Source organism: Staurois parvus, unplaced genomic scaffold (genome assembly GCF_062004578.1).
Source record: "Staurois parvus isolate SC_StPar_1 unplaced genomic scaffold, SC_StPar_1.0 ptg000011l, whole genome shotgun sequence".
Taxonomy (NCBI): domain Eukaryota; kingdom Metazoa; phylum Chordata; class Amphibia; order Anura; family Ranidae; genus Staurois; species Staurois parvus.
The window spans coordinates 19,064,390-19,091,332 of NW_028317807.1; the positions used below are offsets into that span (position 1 = coordinate 19,064,390).

General features: G+C 41.0%; 1 protein-coding gene across 1 annotated transcript; it reads right to left on the minus strand.

Annotated features, from left to right (window-relative positions):
• Window positions 1-18,379: 18,379 nt before the first annotated feature.
• Window positions 18,380-23,649, minus strand: LOC149473817 (gamma-crystallin 2-like). The gene is made up of 3 exons (XM_089671491.1): window positions 23,583-23,649; window positions 23,116-23,358; window positions 18,380-18,686 (listed from the first exon to the last, which is right to left on the minus strand). Exons 1-3 carry the CDS (start codon window positions 23,601-23,603, stop codon window positions 18,411-18,413), a joined length of 540 nt encoding a protein of 179 aa, XP_089527617.1. The 5' UTR covers window positions 23,604-23,649; the 3' UTR covers window positions 18,380-18,410.
• Window positions 23,650-26,943: the final 3,294 nt, after the last annotated feature.

Below are 26,943 nucleotides of genomic sequence, written 5' to 3' on the forward strand. Positions count from 1 at the left end.
TGGGACCTACAGAATTTGCATAAGAATAGATGCTGTATGGTGTAAAAAAGAAACTGTATAGTCTGCTGTTTGAATGCCGGACTTAGACTTGTGCTGACAAAGTTTAATTCCTGCCCTGAATGCATTGAGCCAGACACCAAAGCCAATTTTTACATTTGAAGTAGCATAAAGCAGGAGAGGAATCTAAAGTGAATGGCATTCTAATACTGTATGATTTATGATTTTGCATGTTGCAGCTGTTTTATATACAGGACATTTGTGACATAAAGATTAGCAAAAAACAAATTCTAATTCATATACTTTTTCATTTATCTTTTATTTTAAGCATATCATTCCATCAATTAATGGTAGAAAATTGAAGCAAATTAATGATGTATTAATAATAATAATAATAATAATAATAATATATATACTGAAAATATTAAGTGCACAAAACTTTTAATATTTCAGATTGACTGGGGAATGGTTAGAACCACTGTCATATTTAAATTGCTGTCTGTGTCCTAAAGATTAGCTATGGGTCAGTTCAACCATGGGTTTGACCTTAATCCAACCTTTTTGCACTTTGGCAAATGGCCAAACAAATTGGTCACATTAATTTGCAAATGAACATCAGCCGGGGATATGTCCTTTTGTGGTGATAGTGCTACTGGTGAAAACTGACAGATCCTTGGCTAGCTGGACAGATCCCTGGGGATCCTGGGTGATGTCTTTGATCAAATTTAGTCATAACCATATTTAATAAATGGTGTCACCCAGGATCCCTATTCTGTTTGCTTAGATATTGCACCTGGCTGGGATTCTTTCATTTTGCAGTGGGCATGCAAGAGGTGAACATCATTGGACAGTGGGTCACCATGGTTGACAAGGACCTACTGGACTGAATGACAGACATTGGATTTACATTAAAGGAACATTGTTACGTTTTAAAATCAAAAGTGCTGCACTAAAAAGCAACAGATAAAATACCAAAAAATAAAAGTAGCTGTGAGTCCTTTTGCGCATGAACAGGTAATATCAATAATAGTCCCAAAAAAGTGACAAAGCCAGCTGTTCCAAGTGATGAATGAATCTGTGGAAAATCTTGGTCTGCGTGAATCAGCTCATAATCCAAGTACCAAAACACCTCAAGTGCTCCGTCACATTGTGTACGATGAAACTCTTACCAAAGCATGATATATATTTCAATGATGTCCCCCAGGTTCCCCAGCCTTTTTGTTTACAAACAGAAATCCACTGGGGATATGTTATTCAGTGGCAGTAGTTTTATTTTTGTCACATTTTTAAGGATTGGCTGATACTGTTTTTCAACTTCACAAGCAACTTTAAGACACCATCAATCATGTTATTTGAAAGATTTGTGTATTTTTTTGTGTATTTTCAATATTGACCTTTAAGCTACAGTTGCAAGAAAAAGTATGTGAACCCTCTGGGATTACATGGAGTTTTGCATGAATTGGGCATAAATTATGCTCTGAACATCATCTAAGTCACAGCAATAGAAGAACACAGTCTGCTGAACATAATACTACACAAACATTAGATGTTGCCATGGTTTAATTGCACATAACATGTAAACATTAACAGTGCAGGGAGGAAAAAGTATGTGAGGCCCTAGCTTAATGACTTCTCCCAGAGCTAATTGGAGCCAGGAGGGAGCCAACCTTGACTCCAATCAGTGTGATGATATTGGATGTGTTGCTGACAGCTGTCCTGCCCTTAAAAAACACACACCTGTTTTGGGTTTACTGGTTTCAAGAAGCACTGTCTGATGTGAACTATGCCTCGCAGAAAAGAGCTCTTAGAAGACCTACGATCAAGAATTGTTGACTTGCATGAAGCTGGAAAGGGTTACAAAAGTATCTCCAAAAGCCTTGATGTTCATGTGTCCATGGTAAGACAGACTGTCTACAAATAGAGAAAGTTTAGCACTGTTGCTACTCTCCCTAGGCATGGTCCTCCTGTAAAAATGAGTGCAAGAGCACAGCGCAGAATGCTGCATGAGGTAAAGAAGAATCCCAGAGTGTCAGCTAAAGACCTACAGAAATCTCTGGCACATGCTAACAGTTTTGTTGACACATCTACAATAAGGAAAACATTAAACAAGAATGGAGTACATGGGAGGACACCACGGAGGAAGCCATTGCTGTCCAAAAAGAATATTGCAGCACATTTGAAGTTTGCAAAAGAGCACCTGGATGTTCCACAGCACTACTGGCAAAATATACTGTGGACAGATGAAACCAAGATTGAGTTGTTTGGGAAGAACACACAACACTATGTGTGCAGAAAAAAAGGCACAGCACACCAACATCAAAACCTCATCCCCACTGTAAAACATGGCGGAGGGAGCATCATGGTTTGGGGCTGCTTTGCTGCCTAAGGGCCTGGACGGATTGTTGTCATTGATGGGAAAATGAATTCCAGAGTTTATCAAGACATTTTGCAGGAAAACGTACGACTATCTGTCAGCCAACTGAAGCTCCGCAGAGGATGGGTGATGCAACAGGACAATGACCCAAAGCATACAAGTAATTCAACAAAATAATGGCTGCAACAGCACAGAATACGCCTTCTGGAGTAACCCAGTCAGAGTCCTGACCTCAACCCGATTGAAATGCTGTGGCATGACCTTAAGAGAGCGATTCACATCAGACATTCAAAGAATATTGCTACACTGAAACAGTTTTGTGAAGAGGAGTGGTGCAAAATTACTCCAGATCGTTGTGCAGGTCTGATCTGCAACTACAGGAAATGTTTGGTTGAGGTTATTGCTGCCACAGGACGGTCAACCAGTTATTAAGTCCAAAGGTTCACATACTTTTTCCTCCCTGCACAGTGAATGTTTACATGTTATGTGCAATTAAACCATGGCAACATCTAATGTTTGTGTAGTATTATGTTCAGCAGACTGTGTTCTTCTATTGTTGTGACTTAGATGACGTTCACAGCACATTTTATGCCCAATTCATGCAAAACTCCACATAATCCCAAGGGGTTCACATAATTTTTCTTGCAACTGTACATTAAAAAGACCCTCTGCAAGCTGAGCACCATTTATCTTTAGGGTCTTTTTGCATTGGAACATGCTCCCCATGGCAGTTACCAGCTGGATAGAAAGAAAACAAACAGAGGGTGCACCGGCCTAGTGCATTACCTAAAAAACATTTATTAAAGCAATAAAAAATAGGTGAAATTAAATAAAAAATCTTATGCGCTACTATGGATCAAAAATCGAGTGCATCTAAAAACTATATAAATATAACACACCCAAATAAATAAATATATAGCTGCTATAACACAAAACCCTATCTCATATGTGGGCAAGATCAATAAATAAATGAAAATAACGTGCAGCACTACAAAACGTGAAACTTCAACATAAAAAATAATTAATAAATACATAGTGAATAATATGTCACAGTCATCTGAAAAGTCCAAAAGAAATTGCTTCTGAATATAATATCCTTCCTCCTGTGATCACCTAGTGCTTGAACCAAACCAATGTGCACAATTCCTCCACCAGATGTTTGCTCACCTATAGCAGTGCGACCTCACATAATTTATGCTCAGTCCAACCACACTTTTGGTCCCATATTGGACACTGAAGATCAACTTGATAAATAATGGATCCCAATACCTCGCTCAAAAAGCACCCCTCATCGGCAGTATTCCTCATAGCTAAAAAAATTCACAGAGTGTGTACCATTTAAAAAGCTTTATTTACCATTAAGACATATCCAAATGTGCACTCACATGTGACAGGTGCCAGACTGCACCAAGTGTGAAAAGCCTCCAGTATATCTCTGCAATCTTCGGAATCTGTGCCATCTGAATCAGCTGAAATATACTACAGCATTATGTCCTCCAAGCATGACACCATATCATATGAAAAACGTGTGGCACAATAGCAAACAGGGCCCTAGATGTGTTACCAGAGAGTCCCTCTATCTGCAGAGTCTTGGAGAAACGTATACCACAGCTAAGATAAACATCAATTCTTCGTTGCGTCGTGACGTCATCCAAAAGTACTCACTTTTGTTGCCAGCAGTTTAGACATTAATGGCTGTGTGCTGAGTTATTTTGAGGGGACAGCATATTTACACTGTTATACAAGCTGTACGCTCACTACTTTACATTGTAGCAAAGTGTCATTTCTTCAGTGTTGTCACAGGAAAAGATAGAATAAAATATTTACAAAAATGTGAGGGGTGTACTCACTTCTGTGAGATACCGTACATGTTGAAATCATCATTTTTTTATTTACTATAAACCCACCAAAAAAATAGCAATTTTTTTTTTAAAAAGAGACTTTATTGGGTTTTATTGTGCATACAAAATAACCAACGATAAGATATGTCAGTAATCATAGCGTGGCAACATGCCAAATCAGGTGAATAAATTCCAAGATAACAATTTTACTCAAAGACTCGTTACAGTAGCCCTGAACAGATCAGAGAAGAAATTAGAAAAGTTTAGGAAGAAAAGAGTTTCTATGAGAAAAGTATAGAACATGTAATGTAGCAGGATACAAGGGCTTAAAGTGTAAATATACTAGGTGTAGAGAGTCACGTATACATAAAGTAATCAAACATAAGAGCAAAAAGAATAAGCGATGTGAGCAATGTTGACCATTTGTCGTAACGACCAACAGGGAGGTCATTGTGCAAAAGAGTAGGAAATAATGAGGAAATGTAAAAGATAGGGTAGAAATAGACCAGCTAGAAAGTAAGACAACAGAGCTGAAAAGGCCAGCATAAAGAGAGTATGCCATCAGAGAAGGGAAGAAGGAGAAATAGAGAACAAGCAGTCACGTGCCTGAATTCTGAGGCCAGAAGACCATGGGAACCTGCCAAGATATAGAGATTTAAGCAGAAAAATAATAGCCTGAACGAGTAGCCATATAGTAAGGTGTAATGAGGAGCAGCGCATCAGTATGTGTAAAGGTGAGCTAGCAGGAGACCACTTCACATAGGTCAGCAAGGAGGATAAGAGAGCGAATGATAGGCCAGGGTGCCGAAATGAGAGGAGGACACAGCATAAACAGAAAAGGAGATTTCTGAGAAAAACACAGCATTCATAAAATAAGAATCAGTTGTCCCCTTAGACCAGCAATGGGCAAACTACGGCCCGCGGGCCGTATACGGCCCGGCGGACCTTTTAATCCGGCCCGCGGAGCTAGGCTCCCGCTAGGCTCCTCTCACAGTCCGCCCTGTTTCCTATGAGGATCTGTCCCCCCTCGACGTATCTGCGCATGTGCCGGAGATCGCCGATCGGCTGCTAATGCCTGAAACTGGCACATGCGCAGATACGTCGAGGGGGACAGATCCTCATAGGAGACAGATTTTCATGCTACACCGAATGGCGCGGGAACAAGAGGAACGCGCGGAGCAAAGGTAAGTGAATTGACACAGGGGGGACATGGGGAATGAATTACTATAGGGGGGATGAATTACTATAGGGGGGATGAATTACTATATGGGGGATGAATTACTATATGGGGGATGAATTACTATGGGGGATGAATTACTATATGGGGGATTAATTACTATATGGGGGATGAATTACTATGGGGGATGAATTACTATATGGGGGATTAATTACTATGGGGGATGAATTACTATATGGGGGATGAATTACTATATGGGGGATGAATTACTATGGGGGATGAATTACTATGGGGGATGAATTACTATATGGGGGATGAATTACTATATGGGGGATGAATTACTATATGGGGGATTAATTACTATATGGGGGATTAATTACTATGTGGGGGATGAATTACTATATGGGGGATGAATTACTATGGGGGATGAATTACTATATGGGGGATAAATTACTATATGGGGGGATGAATTACTATGGGGGATGAATTACTATGGGGGATGAATTACTATGGGGGATGAATTACTATGGGGGATGAATTACTATATGAGGGATTAATTACTATGCTTACTATGGGGGAATATTACTATACTTACTATGGATGACACATACACATCATTCATCTACTCTTGGTCCGGCCCCCGGGTCCAATATATGAACCCATTGCGGCCCTCAAGTCAAAAAGTTTGCCCACCCCTGCCTTAGACAATAACAACACCATGCATCAGGAGTACCCTAGAAGCTAGCTAATGACTAGTTTAAAAATCTATGAGAGGGGTGCTGGGGCTCCACAGTAGGGAGAACTTTTGAAACATATTGACCCCACTTGCGGTTTAACTTTTCCACTCCTGTTGTAGAAGGAGCTATATGCATGCCGAGCCGATCCAATCGAAATAGAAAGTTAAGTTCCATTTTGACGTCCGAGATGGTAGGTGGAGAGGTGGAGACCCATTTTTTCAAAATAGCCCTTCTTGCCGCCATCTAGCAAATGGATAGCCATGGTTTGGCTGCTCTGAACAAAGCAAGATGGCGGTGTGGGGCAGCAGACACTGAAACTTCCAAGTTGCCAAAAAGAAGAAGCAGCGGGTCTCTAGGTAACTGAAGAGTAGTGATGAAGAGCACAAAATTCAAAAGTTGAGTCCAGAATGTACAGACCAATGGGCAATTCCAGAATCTGTGGTGAAGTGACGGTTTATATGATCCACAGAGCGGACATGTAGAGATCCTTGAGTCTGCTCGGGAGTACAAGCAAGGCATATAGGCATGGCGCATAATTTTAAATTGCTGCTCCCTCCAAAATTCATTCGTATTGAACGCACAGGTAGTATTAAAACCTGTGAGCATCTGCTCCGCGGTAAAAGCATTGTCAAAGTCTCATATCCATGTTTTAACGGAAGAAAAAGATTCCATCGGTTTAGCATATTGCATAGACAAATGACCATATATATTGGATATGTTGTATTTTTGATTCCTTACAAGGACTTCTATCATAGTCGAGCAAAATCGAGTGGACTTATTTTGTACTATAGATTTCACATAATTCCTAACTTGCAAAATATACAAAAAATGGTGGGAAGGAAGATCAAACGAGCTAAGAATTTGTTGGAACGGAAGGGGGGATCCTGATGCTGCGTCATACAGTTGACTTACAAGTCTAAGGCCCTGGTTATACCACTTGTCATAGGCTGCATGATGTTGAGAGACAGAAAAGGAAAGATTGTAGTGAATAGGGAGAAAACTGGACAGCCAGGGAGAAACTCCTAATCTACGTCTGACCTCTCTCCATGTAAATAATGTATCCCGTATGAGTGGGTTGTGTTTAAGTTGTGGAGGGAGTGAAGTGGAATTAGAATGTAAAACGGCCGACAGGTCAAACGGACTCACCATAGCAGATTCGAGTTGGTAATTGGAAAACATGGACGAACGGGAGATCCAATCTATACATACCCGTAAGATACAGGATAAGTTATAGAGCCTGATGTTGGGAAGGCCCAGACCACCCTCACATCTAGGGAGAAACAACTTGTATATAACTATACGCGGTCGGCGCCCCCTCCATAAGAAACTAGAAATCGCTTTGTTCAACCTGACAATATCCGTGCGCTTGAGCAGGAGAGGGATAGTTTGGAGAGGATATAAAAGCTTTGGAAAACTCATCATCTTGAAGAGGTGGGCTCTACCCATAAGTGATAACGGCAATTCTTTCCACATCTCTAATTCCCCTAATATTTTTTGTATTACTGGCGAGAAGTTAAGAGAATAAAGGGACGAAGCTAATTTCCCAATTTTAATACCTAGATAGGTGATATGGTTTGTATTAATTTTAAAAAGTGAGTTGCCGGCCCACTCAGGGAGTCGAGCATGATACAGGGGCAAAACCTTACTTTTCGCAAAGTTAATACGGAGACCCGAGCAATCCCGAAAATCTGCGAAAACGGATTGAATGTACGGTAAATCTAAAGACGGGTTGGAGGTGAATATCAGCATGTCGTCCGCAAATAAAGCTAGGCGAAGGTCTTGTTGGGCAATTTGAATGCCATGAAGTTGTGACTGAAACAACAAGAAGCGGGCTAAGGGTTCTAAGGCTAGATTGAAAAGCAGGGGGGACAAAGGACAGCCTTGTCTTGTGCCCTTATGTAGCGGAATGGAGTTGGATATTTTCCCCGCCGCTACTACCTGGGCTGTCAGGGCGGAGTACATAGCCTGAATTAAACGCGTGAATGGACCGGAAAAGCCAAATTTAGCGAGGACTGAGTGAAGCCATTCAAAACTTACATTATCAAACGCTTTTTCAGCGTCGAGGGAAATAATCGCTAGGTCCTGGAATGGGTTATTTTTAGCCTGATGTAAAACTGTAAGCACCTTGTGAATGTTTGACGTGGCCGAGCGCCCCTTTATAAAGCCTGCTTGAGAAGGGTGAATAAGGGAGGGTAAGATAATAGCCAATCGATTAGCTACAAATTTAGAAAGAATCTTTGCATCTAGATTAAGGAGAGAAATTGGACGATAAGAACCAGGCTCCGAAGGGTCTTTGCCTTTTTTGGCTACTAATTTAATGTGGGCTTGGGAAGCTGATGGAAGATACACCCCACTCTCCTGAATAGATTGATAAACCCGCTGTAGAGTAGGAGAGAGGGTTTTATCCATACGTTTATAAAATTCAGAAGTGTACCCATCTGGACCTGGGCCTTTGCCATTGGCTAAAGAGGTAATAGCCTGACAAATATCCGTTTGAGATATCGGGGCATTTAGAGATTGCAGTGCTATTGGATCTATTTGTGGTAGATGTACACTATCGAGAAAGGAGTGTGCCCGTACCTGGTCTATAGGGTCCGACCCATATAAATTTGCGTAAAAGCTTTCCAGAATAGATATAATCTCTTCCGGAGATTGTTTAAGTAACCCCTGAGAATCTTTTAGAGAGGTGAATTGCGTGGGGGTAAAAGGCTTCCTACACAAACGCGCCAAAAGTTTGCCTGGTTTGTTTCCAAACCTGTGATACTGTAAATCAAGGTATGAGTGATGTAATGTTTCCTGAGCAGCCGCCCATGTGTCGAACTGGTTTTTAGTATCCGCCCAAGCTTTCCTATTGTCCTGCGAATTGAATTCCGTCATCTTTCGCTGAGTCAGTCTAAGAAGGTTACTAGCCTCGGTGAAATTATGCAAAAAAATTTTTTTATATGCAGACGTAAAGGCAATAATTTTGCCACATAGTACCGCCTTTCCCGTATCCCAATATAAATTTGGATTGGTGACATGAGCCGCATTATTAATTTGGAGGTCTGCCCAGGTGTCTTGTAACTGTCGGGAAAGCTCCTGATTGTTCGCCAAAAACGAGGGGAAGCGCCATATCCTAGGGTGTGGTGTAGGATCTAGAAGATTTATAGTAATAGAAATTGGGGCGTGATCCGATATGGCTATATCGTGTATGGTAGATGACACCACATGTTGCAGTGTAATGGGGTTGCCAAAAATATAATCGATTCGAGATAAGGAATGGTGAACGGGAGAGTAAAAAGTGTAATCTCTACCGTCCGGATGGGTCAAACGCCATATATCAGTAAGTTGCATTGCTTCTACGAAACTACCAAGTAAAGTGGGCGTTGGACGGGGAGGTTGGGTGGAGCGAGAATCTCAACGCTCTGCGATTTATCCTCCTGCTCCTGCATAACAGAATTAAAGTCACCTCCCATGACAAGCGGCTTATGAATATAGGGTGCCAGCCGTGAAGACAGGCCCTGAAACACCTGCCTTGTCGGGGAGTTGGGTGCATATATGTTGGCAACAACCAATTCCTGAGAGCCTAATTTGACATGTATAGCTACGAAGCGTCCCTCGGTGTCCGCCTCCATAGAGACCAATTCAGGATTAAGTCGCTTGTGGATAAGAATAAGTACCCCTGCTTTATTATTAATGGAGGAGGAGCCGAAGGCGTGAGCCACCCAGAGTTTTCGCATACGGACAAAGTCAGGTTGTGTGAGATGTGTCTCTTGGAGTAGAGCTATATCCGCGCGTAAGCGCCGCAGATGTCTTAGTACTGCCATGCGTTTGTGAGGGGACCTGAGGCCTTTAACATTCCAGGAAAAAATACGTGTCATTCTAGCTGAAGTGAAGTGTGTGATAAAAAGATAAGGGACTTACCAACTAGAAGTGTATCAACAATTAGCGCTGCTTCATTAGGCAGATGGGAGTGGTGTAAATCTGGTCTCAGTAGACGACGGAGATCTCCAAAGAGGTAAAGGTGAAAGTGGAGGGAAAAAAGAGGAGAGAGAGTAAAGGCAGTAGCAAGGGCCCTAGTAAGGCCCAACAAAGATTCAAAACATATAATATACAATAACAGTATAAAGGACTTCACGTCATTCCGCATGCTGTAACCACCAACATCAGCGTGACCGGGAGTGGTAATGATAGGAGCTAGCCCCAGGGACCTAGTTACAATTGCTGAGATACGTGAGGGCGTCCCTCAAACGTACCCCCGACAGCGGCTCCAGCACCCCACCCCCCGCAGCCCTGCTGATGTAAGGAGCAAGGCATGTGCGGGAAAGAGGAAGTTAAATTCAGGCATATTTGTAAATAAAACATGACATCGAAATAAATGGCAGAGCAAGGGCCCTGTGCCAAACAGATAATACTTAAACAATTAGAGCTGAACAACCGAAAAGGCTCAAACTTTACAATGTGGGAGCATTTCAGTAAATTAAAAGGTACCACTCAAGGAAATAATGAAAAATAGAAAAGCTCTTTCGTCTGAGCCCATCGGATTGAAAGAAAAGCTTGAAGCTTTTATGCTGAGACCAATGGCCTCATAGGTCTTCAAGGCGGACGAGCTTTAGAGGAAGATGAAATAATGCGTTGACGTTTAGGTGGGTCTTTGCGAGGACTGCGTTGATCTCTGGGACCACAATTTCTGCCCGCAGGCTGCGTCGCCGGATCCCCTTCAGCTAGGTGATCTCGGAGATATTGGTGGGCTTCTTCAGGATGAACAAAAGACTTGGAGACCCCAGATGGTGCAGTGAATCGTAAAGTGGCCGGATACGCCAATGTGAACTTTATTCCTTTCTGATAAAGACTAGCACATACTTGTTGAAATGCTTTCCGTTTGCGCGACACTTCCTGCGAGTAATCCGCAAATAGCATTAATTTGTGACCCTCAATCTGCAAAGACCGTGAGTTGCGAAAAGAAGTGAGGATCGCTACGCGGTCAGCATAATTTAGATAGCGGACAATCACTGAACGTGGCTTTCGGCGCTCGGTAGACGGAGGCCCCAGGCGATGAGCTCTCTCGACCTGGCAGGAGGAAGAAAGGCCTAGCGCCGCCGGGATCCGTGCAGAGCATAGGTCAGGGAGAGATCCGGTATTAAAAGATTCTGGAAGACCCACAATGCGTAAGTTATTCCTACGTGATCGATTTTCCAGATCTTCAATTTTATCCAAAATACTTTGCTGTATACTATTAGATTGTGATGTAACCGCTTGCATGGAATGGACTTCATCTTCTAAATCAGATAAGTGCTGTTCAGCCTCAGATAATCGTTTAGAATGGTTGCTGAGATCTTTTCTCAGCTGTTCAATGCCCAATGTGACTGCTCTATCTACAGCCTGGGTGATATTAGGGAGCAAGATAGCTGACACTGCCTGTGCTATTTTTGTATACTTCTCATTTAGGCAGTCAGTGCCACAGGGGAATGAAGAGGCAGTGAGGAGATGGGAGGGAGACTCTAACAGGCCTGCTCCCAGAGTGTGATCCCGCTCCTTGCCTGTGTCCATGCCGTGACAGGCATTGTCGGCCATCTTGGCTGCAGGAGGGGGAGAGCCGCATCCCTCCGCTCTGGCCGCCGACTCGTGACTGGACTGCGCCGGCAAAAGGTACCGCTCCATGCCGGGGCCACTGCCAGAGGGTGGGGGACACCCGAGGACTGAAAGGCGGGGTCCCCGAGGCTATCAGCGGGCTTTATATAGCCGGGATCCCGGGAGCCGCGGGACCCGCGTATCACAGCATCCGGCACCGGAACCGGAAGTCAAAATAGCAATTTTAATGTCATACAATATTTGTGCAGCCATTTCTCAAATTCAAATTTTCAGGTCAAAAAACACAAACAAATTTTAGTGCACACAAACACAATATCGTACCCAATTTTTGGTAAACTATAAAAGATGATGTTGCATCAAGTAAATAGACACCAAACATATTGTGTAAGCTTGTGAAATGCTGACAATCAACAGTACCTACAACTGTCCATAGGCGATGCTTTAAACGCCTTTACTGCATAGCTTATTTATTTAAATTTAGCTATGGCTCTAGAATTATTGCGATCACTCCAACTTGCAGCAATACATCACATGTTTAGTGCACTCACCAGTTATGGCAGACCTACATGCACATTTGAGGAGGAGGGGGGTGTTTTTACATTTTTTGTAATTATTTATATTTATTTAATTTAATTTTTTTGACACCTTTTTTTCACAATTAACTTTATTGCTATCACAAGGGGTGAACAGCTTTGGACAGTGACAGGTACTCTTTATGGAGACATCAGGGATCTATTAGACCCCCAATGTCTCCCCTGCCCTTCAGAGCATCCGAACAAACATAGATTGTGTTTGATTAGATGCTTTCCTGGCTGTAATGTCTGGGGAAACACAGCCCGGAAACTGGAAGTGACAAACTATTGTTGCTGTCAGCTTAATGTATCACAGAGAATGGATGTTCCTCCAACTCCTCTTTGAGCAGCTGCCTCAACTGCTCACCGTAATTTCAGACTCCCAGGTGGAATGACCCAGAAACAGCGGCGGGCAGCGACAGGAGGGGGCCCCTTCAAGGCACTGTAAAAGTGATCAGGTGGCTCTAAAATTGCTCACTTTTACTGATCACCAGCTGAAGAAAACAGTGGCAGAAGCAGCAGCAGCCATGATCCTGGTATAACCACTTGCTGCCGAGGCCGTACCTATACAGCCTCTGGGTAGCAAGCCATTATTAAAAGCTTGCAAATTAGCCTTCAAGAAGGGCAGAAAAAAAATTACAAGATTTAGTGCCTATAGATTTTCAATAGGGTTCAAGGCTATGTTCACCAAGTTAGCTATGCTGACTGAAATAGCTGAACCTCCTGTGAATTAAACTTTGCAAATCGACTTGAAGCTTTGAATATATTTCCTCTCATTTCCTGTTGTTTACTATATAGTGCAGGAAGAAGAGGAGAAATGAAAATGGAAATGAGCTATAGTACAGGAAGGAGAGGAGAAATCCCCCCAATAAGACAGAAGTGGCAAAAAATGTCAGGAGTTTCAACCATTCCATATGCTTACCAAAATGAAAAAGAAAAAAAAAGTTTGGGATTTGTATATACCATTGTACTTTATGTAGAATGTATTCATATTGGTTGTTAATTGAAAGTTCTTTAGTATTGATGGCCCTTAGGAAAAAATGGTCAGTCTTCACTAGGGACAAGCTTCTGGTTCAATTCAAACCCATGTTCAGACAAATTTTCACTTGTTCAGAAGTTCTCCAAATGGCTGAACTAGCTGGGTATTTAGCTGAGCCTTTTTTCTGAAAAAGGAAGTAATACATTTAGAAGCAGTGTTACTATCACTACTAAATGTGATTGCTTGGTTTTTAGGGAGTAGACAGTCATCCTCACAACCAGTGACTCATCCCTGTCCTGCACCGCCCAGCCCATTCAGTGCCGTTCAAAATTCATACTAGATCTTTAAGTCTGGTATGGATGTCAAGTGGAAAGCCACACAAAACAAACAAATAAATAAATAAACTCCATACCAAAACCTTATCCAAGTATGTATGCTGGGAGGTAGTGATGAACCAAACCCCCCCCTGTTCTGTTTGTGGTCGAACATTCAAACATAACAAAAGTTTGACCGTGAACTTCAAACAGAGGGGACAATTCACTAAGCAGAATCTTACTGCATCTGAGTATGCAGTAAGATACCGCACAGCTACTAAAATACCGCATTAGTAGTGAAAACATTCTTCCATGTTTTAGCTGTGAGCGGGATTCCCTGCTGACAGCTGAATATAAAAAGAATTGCCTGCATTGCCCAACAATTAAAACATTTTTAAAAAAAGATGTGGGGTCCTCCTCCCATTCATACCAAGCCCTTCAGGGCTGGTATGGATTTTGAAGGGAAACCCCATGACAAGATTTTTTTTTAAAAATGGCGTGGGGGTCCCCCCAAAATCCATACCAGACCCTTATCTGAGAATGCATCCTGGTAGGTCAGGGAAAGGAGGGGATGAGCAAGTGCCCCCACTCCTGGACCATACCAGGCCACATGCCTTCAACATGGGGGGTGCTTTGGGGCAGGGGGACTTCCCCCCAAAGCACCTTGTCCCCATGTTGATGGGGACAAGGGCCTCTTCCCCACAACTGTGGCTGGTGGTTGTGGAGGTCTGTGGGCAGGGGGCTTATCGGAATCTGGAAGTCCCCTTGAACAAGGGGGCCCCCAGATCCCGGCATCCCCATGTGAATGAGTATGGGATACATGGTACTGTTAATCATTCACAAAAAAAATGTAGTAAAAAATGACAAAAGACAGTGTTTGACAAGTCCTTTATTAAAAACAAAAATAAAAAAGTCCCCTGATGTATATTTAACATCAGTCATGATGCCCACTGCCACCACCGACCCAAAATAATTTTAAAAAACCACTCCACTCTCGACGCTGGCTCTTGCCATCTGACAGCTAAGCCGGGATGATATTTCTTAAATACTGTGATGACGTCACAAGGGGATGGGGCTTATGTAATCATGTGCTGTGATTGGCCAAAGCATTGCACCTGACCTGTGGTCAGGTGCATTGCTTTAGCCAATCACAATGCACTGTCGGGGCAGTGTACATTGTGGGGCACGGTGGGCAAACAGCCTGCCAAATGCCTTTACCGTTTGTGTGTTCGCCGAACACACAAATGGCCAGCGTTCGAGTTGAACTTATGTTTGACTTGAACATTCTTCCCAACATTACTGGGAGGCCAGGATGGGGGGGGGGGGAGCTTAAGGCTCCTTTCTAAAGCACACAAGGCTACATGTGTTCAACATGTAAAATGTACCTTGCCAGGGGGGACCACTGTGGGTGGGGGCTTAACAGTCTAACAGAATCTGAAATTCCCTCCTAAAAATAAGTAGCCCGTCTCCCTCTTTCAAGTACATTTTAAGGGGTGTCCGAAACAAAAAGAAGAAAAATGCATGGTCCCCTCAAAATTCATACCAGACTCTTATCTGAGCATGCAGCCTGGCTGGCTAGGAAAAGGGAGGGGGCAAGCCTTTTTCTCCCTTCTGAATCATACCAGACTACATGTCATCAACATGGGAAAGGGACTTTGCCAGTGCCCCCTCCTAGCAAAGCACTTTGTCCCCATGTGATGAGGACAAGGACCTCTTCTCCACAATTCTTGCCCAGTGGTTGTGGGATTCTACAAATAGTTTAAATCTGGAAGCCCCCTTTAAAAGTAATGGGGCCCCTGTATGTTGGCTCCCCCTGTCAGACATTTTAGGGGGGCCCAAAAAAAAAAACAAGGAGAAAAGTGTGGTGTTTCCCCAAAAATCCATCTCAGACAATTTTCAGAGAATGCAGCCTGAAAGGCAAGGAAAAGGGGGAAATGAACAAGGTGGGAAAAGATGGAGGGAGGGTTATGGCTGGTGATAGGGAGTTTCCCATGTTACAAACAACCACTGGCAATTATAGTTCTGTTCATACTGCTAAAAAAATCCAAAACACAAGTGAAAAATGTGACAATGAATTGAAGTGTTTGTTCACCAATTCCTGAAGTTGTCCAAGTAAAATAGGAGAGCTGGAAACTTTGATGCATAAAGAAAACTATGATTTACTTGGTTTTGCTGAATCTTGGCTTCATTCTTAACAAGACAGGGCTATTAATATTCCCAGCTATGCAGGGTAAATGAAAAAGTGGTGGTGACTGTCTCAATGTGAGAAGTAATTTCAAAGTGGGTGTGAAAAGGACCTTGTCAATGGAAAGTGTGATGATGCTGATGCAGTAAAATAGAGAAAATGTATAAATCTAATTACAAGTCAATTTTCTGTTACAGTTCATACAGGCCCCAAGGCCAGGTTTCAAAAGTGAGTAGGATAAACCACAAAACATTCTTCAAATATATTAATAGTAAAGAGGTCAGGCCTGAGCATGTAGGCCCTTTACAGATAATTTTGAGTGGGTTACTGAGGACAAAGAGAAGCCAAATTTGTTAAATACCTTCTTCTGCGCTGTGTATACAAACGGAAAATGGGAAGCTCAAGTCCAGACAAAATAACAATAAATAAAGCACCTAGACCAAATGGCTTACATCCCTAGGTCCTCAAAGAGTTGAGCTCTGTTATTTCTAAGCCCCTGTTTCTCATTTTTAGACTCTTTAATGACTGGCATAGTACCGCTGGATTTACATAAGGCCAATGTGGTGCCTATATTTAAAAAGGGATTAAAGTCTTTACCAAGTAACTACAGACTGGTTTTTTTAACTTCAATAGTCATGAAGATACTTGAGAATTTAATAAAGCGGATTCCTGAAAGACTAAATAGATGGCCCACTTACGGGTTTCGATGTGCGTGATGGCGTTATCTCTGTTAGCACCCCAATGCATTTCGTCATCACAATTAGCCACTCTGTGATAACATCTGTGATGACAAAATGTGTCAGAGGCTATCAGAGATGATGACATCACGCACATCGAAACCCGGATGTGGGCCTTCACTGTACATGAGTGTAGGACCGCTCTGACATGTAATCTATGAAGTATAGCCTATGTGTCTTTTATTTTATGTGAGTGTTTTTAACCATTTATAAATCAGAAGCTGGTTTTTACTGCACTTTGAGAGGGTTTCTCTTCCTTCTCTGGCTACATGATCCTCTTATGGAGTGTGAGGTATAGGAGCAAGTTCAGAGATTCAGTGACATCCAGATGACATTCTGGTGTGGGCTGTTTGACAAGCACTTTTGACCATTCCATTGTACATTCAGTGGTGTCTGGTGGATTTTATCTTTTTCCTTTCGATTGATGAAAGAATTCTTGTGAAACAGTGGCTTAGAAATAACAGAACTCAACTCTTTGAGGACCCATGGATGTAAGCCATTTGGTCTAGGTGCTTTATTCATTGTTATTTTGTCTGGACTTGAGCTCCCCATTTTCCTTTCGTATACACAGCAGTATACACAGCTCAGAAGAAGGTATTTAACAAATTTGCCTTCTCTTTGTCCAAAGCAGCCAGCTCAAAATTATCTTGTAAAGGGCCTACATGCTCAGGCCTGATTTACTATTAATATATTTATATATATACATATATTTGTATATATACAGTATATATCACGTTGTTTGGAATTATATTCACTGTGGGACTTTTTTTGATGAACTTTACACCATTTCTATTTTCTAATCATAAATTTTTCACATATTGTTAGTGACACGTGGTTTATGGTATTTTTTTATGCACTTTATTGTAGCATTGTTGTAACTGTTATTTAACTTTATTTTATAGTGCTACACTTTGTTTTCTCAGTGTTGTCATATGCACCTGCCCATTGACAGAGCAGACAGAACATGGCATTGTACACAGGCTGAGCATGACTAGGGAAATTTACTGAAGGTATACAGTAAATCTCTTTTTGTGTAAGACCTGGTGCCATTAAGAAACTGACGTTCAAATTAAAGTAACCCTCTCTGAATGGGGGGAGCTATCAACCATCCACCATTCCTCCATTTATAGATCCTGTGTCATTCATAGAAACTGTAAAGCGGATTCTATGAATGAAGAATCAGGCAGGAAAGGGTGGGCAGAGTCAAGCTTTCTTGATGAGAGTTTCTGACAACCTCTTAGCTGTACTGAAAAATTATGGTAGCCAGGAGGGGTTGCAGGAGTGACTGGAATAATACTAAAAGAAGAATTAACACAAGGGACACATCATACTAACGGTGAGATATGTCCCTTGTGCTGATTGTGTTTTTGGCTGCACTTAGACTTTAAAACTCCATTTTTCGCTCATTAGGAAAAAATTAAACATTCATGAACAGGGTACGTTAGCATAATGTGATGCAATGTACTGTTCAGCAAAAGAGAACTAGTTATATTATGTTAATAATATGTTATCTTATTCAACTAATTATACTTTCAATTTTGAAACTTTAATAAAAGCTGAGCTCCAGTCAAAAACAATATTGGGGCATTAACTAGGTACCAACCGAGTACCTCTTATTTTGTGTCCCAGTTGTGGCTGCTTCTTTGTTCCTGAAAACTGCTAGATTGATGCACCCCCTGACAGTGATGTAAGTGCTGAACGTCAGCCATTGAAAACGGAGTACAGTGATCACAGCAAGTTACTTGCTCTGCAGTGCCTCTATTCATAAAACATTTTGGACAAAGTAGCAGCGACCAGTGAAAGGTACGTTACTGGATTCTAGTTGATGTGCCAATATTGTTTTTTGCCTGGAGTTCATCTATAGATAAAAATAATAGTCTAGAGCATGTCACTGGTTATTTTATTTATTTTTATTTACACATTCACTTAAAGGAAATTTATTACACGACGGAAAGAACTCACTCTCCCATTTAATCCACCCCAGTCATTGAATCTTTTATAATCTCCAGGTCTCAGGTAATACTGGCGTCCTCTGTAGTTAGGTTGCTCATAGAATATCCAGTATCCATCAAGTACCTTGCAAGAATGAATATCATGGTGGTGGAATTTTTCAAAAACGTGAGGACAATCTTCACTAAACTCCATCATCTCTCCTTGAAAGTCATCTTTTTCATGCAACCTGATTCTGTAAGAACCACCATACTGAAATGGAAAAATAAAATTACATTATATATTAATACTAATTAGATCCCATTATTTTTCTAAATGTAACAGCTGGCCATAAAATTAGCTAATGTGAAACATAAATAGTGACTCATAATGAAAAAAACAGTTCTTGAGCAGTCCTTATGACTAAACTAGCTATCAATAATTATTTTCAGTTTTCTCAATTTACATAGTATTAAAGCGGAGTTCCAATCAGTTTTGTGTTTATTAAAAGTCAGCAGCTACATAAACTGTGGGCACCAGGCTGTGACAGCTTGCGGCTTCACAGCTGGGTGCCCACTGCACATGCACGAGTCGCGCTGCACATTTCTCATTGGTCTGGCAGTCTTCTGGGACCTGTGAAGGTTCCCAGGAGACTGCAGGAGGAAGGAGGGGGCAGAACTTCCATCTCACTTTGCTGCAGCGAACTGAGCCAGAAGTGGGAGTGGGTACCTGTCAAGAACAGGTATCCGCCCCCCCCCCTCCCCCCCAAATAAGGCAGTGGAGGGGGGGAGGCAAATAAGCAAAACTTCCACTTTTGAGTGGAACTCCGCTTTAATTACCTATGATCATCTGGCTGGAGCCCCCATTCGCACCTAACTATGCTTTACACTCACAAAGTCTCATTCTTTATACTTGTCCCTGTTCACACTTGTATGTTTAATCTCCCTAGGTGCAAAAAAGGACATGAACATTTTTTTGAGCATATTCAGGCATTTTTTTGTCTCAAAGACTGCATTGGGAGCACCTTAAAATATGTGATATTTGTATTTATGCATGTTGTGGCACATTTGTACACCTGAAGCATTCCTCTCCTCTTATTGAACTTCTCTACTCCCCATGTCCAGTCCAGAAAACAATCTGCTGAAGATGGATATGCATGTAAAAATGCCTGTAAAATAGCTGAAATATGGCCCAAAATTTAAACACCAGAAAAAGTGCTTTAAAATTCACCAGGAATACACTCTGCTCTGGTGTGAATGCAAACTTTGGGTTAATTGAATCGCATGTAAATGAAACTCACGCAATACGTTAAATTTGTTTGGGAACATACTTTAAACTCTTCACATTTTAAAGTGACAAATCAACATGTCCTTTCAACCTCTTAATTACTGAATTGTACAGCTTTGCTAGTACTAGAGACTAGTGGAGCTGCTGCAGCAGACAGTAAGACATAGCTAGCAGTCCTAAAAAAAACTCACAATTACAAATTAGATCTTATTTACACTTGCACTACCCATCTGTAGAGTGATCTGCAATGGATTGTTTTTCAGAAGTCATTTAATAGGCAGTGAGGAGGCAATATGTCTCCTCTTTGCCTTCAGTTTTAACCCACAAAAGCCCACACCACTGTGTCACAACCACATATGCATTGAACACAGTTGCAGGACATTTGTGGCACATCCCCCTTCACATGCATGGGTTATGTTCAGCAAGCAGTACTGCCCACTAAATGCTACAGGGGGGTAATCTTTGTCTCACCAGTATACAAAGCATCATGTCTTTGGCATACAGTTGTGTTCAAAATAATAGCAGTGTCTTGAAAAAAGTGAATAAAGCTCAAAATCCTTCTAATAGCTTTTATTTCCATACACACAAATGCATTGGGAACACTACACATTCTATTCCAAATCAAAACATGAAGAAAAATATATAAAATTTGTGTTCCTCTAAAAAAATTGAAGAAAAGTGAATATTAGACTGTTCAAAAAAATTGCAGTGTTTGTATTCTTTACAAACTGAAACATTCACTATATAAACTGAAAAATGTTTGAAGATTTTGCTTTCCTTTGAATCACTTAATTAATATTTAGTTGTATAAGCACTGTTTCTGAGAACTGATGTACATCTGTGTTGCATGGAGTCAACCAACTTCTGGCACCTGTGAACAGGTATTCCAGCCCAGGATGATTGGACTACATTCCACAGTTCTTCTCTATTTCTTGGTTTTGCCTCAGAAACTGCATTTTTGATGTCACCCCACAAGTTTTCTATTGGACTAAGATCCGGGGATTGGGCTGGCCACTCCATAACGTCAATCTTGTTGGTCTGGAACCAAGATGTTGCATGTTTACTGGTGTGTTTGGGGTCGTTGTCTTGTTGGAACACCCATTTCAAGGGCATTTCCTCTTCAGCATAAGGCAGCATGACCTCTTCAAGTATTCTGATGTATTCAAACTGATCCATGATCCCTGGTATGTGATAAATAGGCCCAACACCGTAGTATGAGAAACATCCCCATATCATGATGCTTGCACAACCATGCCTCACTGTCTTCACAGTGTACTGTGGCTCTAAATCAGTGTTTGGGGGTCGTCTGACAGACTGTCTCCAGCCACAAGACCCAAAAAGAACAATCTTACTTTCATCAGTCCACAAAATGTTGCACCATTTCTCTTTAGGCCAGTCAATGTGCTCTTTGGCAAATTGTAACTTCTTCAGCACATGTCTTTTTTTCAACAGTGGGACTTTTCGGGGGCTTCTTGCAGATAGCTTGGCTTCACATAGGTGTCTTCTAATTGTAACAGTACTCACAGGTAACTTTAGACCTTCTTTGATCTTCCTGGGGCTGATTGTTGGCTGAGTCCTTGCCATTTTGGCTATTCTTCTATCCATTCGAATGGTAGTTTTTCGCTTTCTTCCACGTCTTTCAGGTTTTGGTTGCCATTTTAAAGCATTTGCGATCATTTTAGCTGAGCAGCCTATCATTTTTTGCACTTCTTTATATGTTTTCCCCTTTCCAATCAACTTTTTAATCAAGGTTCTTCTGAACAATGTCTGAAACGACCCATTTTCCTCAGGATTTCAGAGAGAAATGCACTGTAACCAGCATGTACAACAGTTGCTGCCTTCCTTCCTTAAATAAGTGCAATAATTGCCACCTGTTTTTCAAACAGTGAATGACCTCACTAATAGAACTCCACACTGCTATTATTTTGAACATCCCCTTTCAATTAGTGATTCAATTACACAGAATCATCAGCATGCATGGCATGACTGTTTGGTCTGTTGGATTTCTATTACTCTACTACACCTGCTAGTAAATTATTTGCCATGTAGAAATATCATTTCTACCAAAAACAGTGATTGATCAGGTAAGTGATGTCTGACTGCTATTATTTTGAACACAACTGTATGTTTGTATATCTCCATATGGCTGCCTTTGAAGGGGTTTGGTAAAAGTGCATCCCAACCACTTATTTCTAGCAACCCCCCCAAACCCCAACCACGACTGTAAACTAGGCGTTCCTTGTTACAAGTAATATGGAGACTGACAGCGACAGGCTACAAAAATGGTGAAGGGTCTGAGGCGAACAACATATCAGAAGAGACTGTGATATGTTGGTGACCAGATTGAAAACTTAACATACATAAACAGTGTGAATAAGGTTCACGGGATCAGTCTTTTCTAAGATTAAGAACACTAGCATGGCCTCAAACTAGCAGGAATGTTCAACATGCTTGGAATAAACATAAATCAATACAAAGATCCTTTTTTATATGCTACTCTTAAAGCAGTAGAAACAAAAAGACATTATTTAAACTGCTGTGACCTATAGCAAGCAATGAAGTTTAAAGTGGTTGTAAAGACTCAAGATTTTTTACCTTCATGCATTCTATGCATGAAGGTAAAAAAACCTTCTCTGTGCAGCGCCCCACCTAATACTCACCTAAGCCCCCTCTCGATGTAGCAATGTGCACTGGAGTCTCAGCTATCCTGGGACTCCCTCTCCTCATTGGCTGAGACAGAAGTGGGAGCCATTGACTCTCATTGCTGTCAATCACAGCCAGTGAGACAATGAGAAGAGAGAGGGGGTGTTGCCAAGCTGCAGCTCCATCTGTGAATGGACACACAGAGCAGCGGGTACCCCCCATAGCAAGCTGCTTGCTGTGGGGTACCTGACAGGAGGTGGGGGTCAGGAGCACCCGCGGGGGGACCTGGGAAGAGGAGGATCCAGGCTGCTCTGTGCAAAACCACTACACAGAGCAGGTAAGTATAGGCATGTTTGTTATTTAAAAAAAATAAGTCTTTGGAATCACTTTAAGTTATCTAAGTCTTATAATAGAAAGATGATATTTCATACACTTGGTAAAAGTTACTGGACTTTGAACAACATCATTCTTGTTAGCAGTGCCTTTTTAAATAAATCACATAATGCGCAACAAATTTGTTTGGGTTTTTATACCTGTAAAAATGCAGGACAATGGTGGATATATCATAAAGTACTTTGACTATAAGGCATAAAAAATGATCAATTGTCTGCAAAGCATGGTACACTTCAGGAAAGGCAGAGATTCCTTTTTTTAATTTCTAATGGTACACCATTAGTTAAGATGTTCATCTGAAACCATGGGTCACCCAATTCTGATTGCATCAATCAGCCAACTTTTCACAAAAACATGAATGACTATTTTTATACCTTACCTGAGGAATTATGCGGCAGGACTTAATGGAATCATTATATCCCATCCAGTTTTGATAGTCTGGGTAGTCTCCACGTTTAAGGTAATACTGAAAACCTGAGTAACCTGGACGCTCATAAATTACCCAGCAACCATTTAACACTCGAGCTGAATTACACCTACTGAAAAAAGACTGTAAGTCACTTTGGTCACCGTTACATTCATAGGAACGACCTTGGAAGTCACTATCCTCATAGAAGATTATCTGAAATTGAAAAAAAAACAAAGGTTACACATAAGTATATTACATAAAAAATCATATAAATAAAATACAGCAAGTACAGCCATGCTTAGCATTGCAGAGCTGTAATGATACTTAAAGTATACCACCATCTGATATATACCTAACGCCAGGATGTATTATACAAAAACTACAAATAATAGTGATCAATTTTAACAAAACAAATAATAAGAATGGAAAATTCTTACTTTCCCCATGTTTTTCAGCATTAGAACACCTAGTGTTTGGTGGAATATAGCCTGGCAGCCTCTTTATATATCACATGGACTGCCAAAGCTGCATAAATCAAACAAAACTTTCTGCCCAGTAAGGATAATGTATAGTTCTTTAAGCTCTATTCTATGTTAGCATTATTTATTCTTTTTTCTGTTTGTGTTATTGCTAAAAGGTGACAGTAGGTATACAATTGTATTTAACTGTATTTAACTTCACAATAGAATGCTGGCAGCAACATCAGTAATTAACCAATAGCAGCATACATTTGTTTGTCTGTGGATAGAAACAAAATCACACATGGTAAAGGTTTTTCTAAAGCTAAAGCAAACCTGTAACTTTGCCCATACTAGGGGGCACCAAAGGCAGTATATATACACTCATTTGTAAACGCTATAACTTTCATGTAAACCAATTAATTTACATGTATTGGGATTTTTTTTAGCAAAGACATTGTAATAGAGATGCTGGGTGCAATAACTAAAAGCAAGTCATATACACGCACACAATCATCATGTAGTTGTGCAGGTACCTTTTAATCAACATTTATACCATTACTTATTCTATGCATGTGAAAGACCATCTACCAAATGAACACCTGCCCTGGCACATCATAGCTTTCACCCCGCACTAAAAGAATACAACTGCAATATTCTTGCACTGTCAAAACCTCCACTTTTATTATCACACAACACACAGGAGGATATATCTTATAGTCATCACAATCTGCATAATAACACACTCCAGTAAGTATGAGCATTACAACATGAAATAGACACATCATTTGACATCATAGAATTAATACATTACCAAAGCTATGTTAGAAGCTGGGAAGAACAAATCCCATCGGAACCAAATTGCCCAGAGGGTCATGGGGAAGCATTAGGCGTGACCAGCTGATGAGCCCATATAGACTTGGTAAAAATCCCAGTGTCAGAGTGTCCTCTGGCCACTAAGGGGGGCTTCTACTGGCCTTTTTTTGTTTATAGCGCAAAAAATAAAAAAGGCACAGGCAATCAAATACCACCAAAAGAAAGCTCTATTTGTGGGGAAAAAAGGACTTAAAATTAAATTTGGGTGCAGTGTTGTATGACTGCACAATTGTCAGTTAAATTAATGCAGTGTTTGGAGGGCAAGTGGTTAATTCAAAACCTCTTATTATCTTATATTAGTGTTTTAATCAATAGGGTTTATTGATATAGCATAGGGGATTTTTTACTAGCTAACCGTGTTCAGCTAGTATTATAGTAGTACAGTATTAGTGCCACTGGCAATTTTCAGTTGTTAGACCAATTGTACATATTGATGGTGTTTGTGGCTATAATTGTATTTAGAAGAAATGTCATTGGGGGAGTAGTTTTTCCTAATTACACATACCTTTCATTTGACTGGCATTGACTATATAAGGATCTGGCAAACTGCTGGCCAGACTGCTTCCTGATGATGTGTAGAGGAGAAACCTCTGGTCATATCACATCATTTCAAGTCCGGAACATCAGGTAGCTGGAATGCATGCTGGCTCCAGGGTTTGAGAGGAGAGGCAGTGTTCAAAAATAACATACAGGCAGGTTGTCTTTGTGCTGTTCTGTGGCCCTTTTTAAATCAAGCATTTTGTATATGTGTTTTTAACATGTTTTAGCAAATAAAATACTATATAGCACTTTTTCCCCTGTTTTTTTTATGGTGGTGTGGTGGAGTTGAAGGAGTAGTCATCGAGCTCAAACATCATATCCTCCTGTGTGACGTACCTGGTCTTGAAGCCAAAATGATGGGAGGGCTTTCCTTGCTGCTAAGTGCTCCACACCCCTGAAGATGGTAACAGAAGATGCTGAGCCCAAAAAAGCAGTAATTGCCAACTGTTCTGAAGACAGGTAGTGCTGTAGTGGTGGAACTTCTGCAGATGGGAACCAGATAATGAGGGAAGCTGATTCTTCAGGAGAGTACTGGATCATGCAACCAGGCACAGCAGAAAGCAGGTCACAGCAAGCAGGTCTCAGCAGGCAGGCAAGACAGGAGACAAAGTCAGGAATAGGTGACAGGGTCAGAACACTGAAGTCATCTGAGGAGAGATCAGGAGCGTAGTTAGGGGAAAGCTGAGGTCACAGGAAGCAGGCAGAGCCATGGAGCAAGCCGAGGTCAGAGCCAGGAGAGAATATAGGGTAGTCAAGTAGCTAGCCAGGACATACACAGGAAACAAGGGCAACAAGCAGCTGAAGACCAGTCAGCAAAGTCTGTGAGCAACTGTCATCCTAAAGGTCAGATGTCACCAAAATCTATGACACATGGCGTGTGTCAGTGCACACAAGTGTGTGCCATGAATGAATGAAGATTTGTGTGAAAGGTAGGAACTCAAACACAAGCACATACTAACCTTTTTTTAAAGTGGTCATGCTGGACTGGTAAGTGATTTTATCTTAAAGGCCATGCTGGGTGCACACTATTATAAGGAAAGGTGTATAATTGATTCAAGTGGCATGTGTACACTAACACTGTGTGAAGACACATACATTTCTATTTACATGGATAAATTGGATGGGCTTATACAGTTGTTATTGCTTAACATGATTTTTGTTAATTTCAAAAGATTTTGGGGGGTTTTATGGGGATAACTGTTCATAATATCACTAGCATTTAGGAATGTACTTAATTGGGCACAGAGCCCCCTTTATAATTTCTTTTATAGACAAATAACAGCTGAGCTGGAGTATTATTATTTCTGAGGATGCCATATGATGTCCTCAAAATCACTCACCTTGTGCGTACCCTAGGGACCACATTGCAACATGACCTTCTACCCATTATGTCCACACACAGTGGGAGATTGAGCATTGAACTAGTCCATGACAGTTGCACACAATGAATGGCTTTCATTCATAGCCATTTATTGTGTACTATTGTGATGATCTCTGTGATTGGTCACAGTGATCATATGGTACAGACAGGGCCAATCACAGCACATCTATACCAAGTTATAGCTGTGGCTGATTCCATCTATCACAATAGTACACAATGCCAATGTATGGATGCCATTCATAAAAAAGATTGCTTATAACAATGATCATCACTTTTATAAGCAATCATAGAGTAAAGAAAAAAAAAACCTTATCACTTCTCCAGAATAGTACAATGTCACTATAGGAACACTGATCTGCTCTGGTCATAGTGTGTAAAAAAACAAATGTAAAAAAAAAAATTAAAAACAGTTTAAGAAAATTGAAAAAGTTTTGAAAAATGTATTTTTTACATATTATCACTAGTCACCACCACACTAATATGATGATGCTGTACTGCTCTGGTGACATTTTTTTTATTTTTAAAAAATTGTAACAAAAAAAT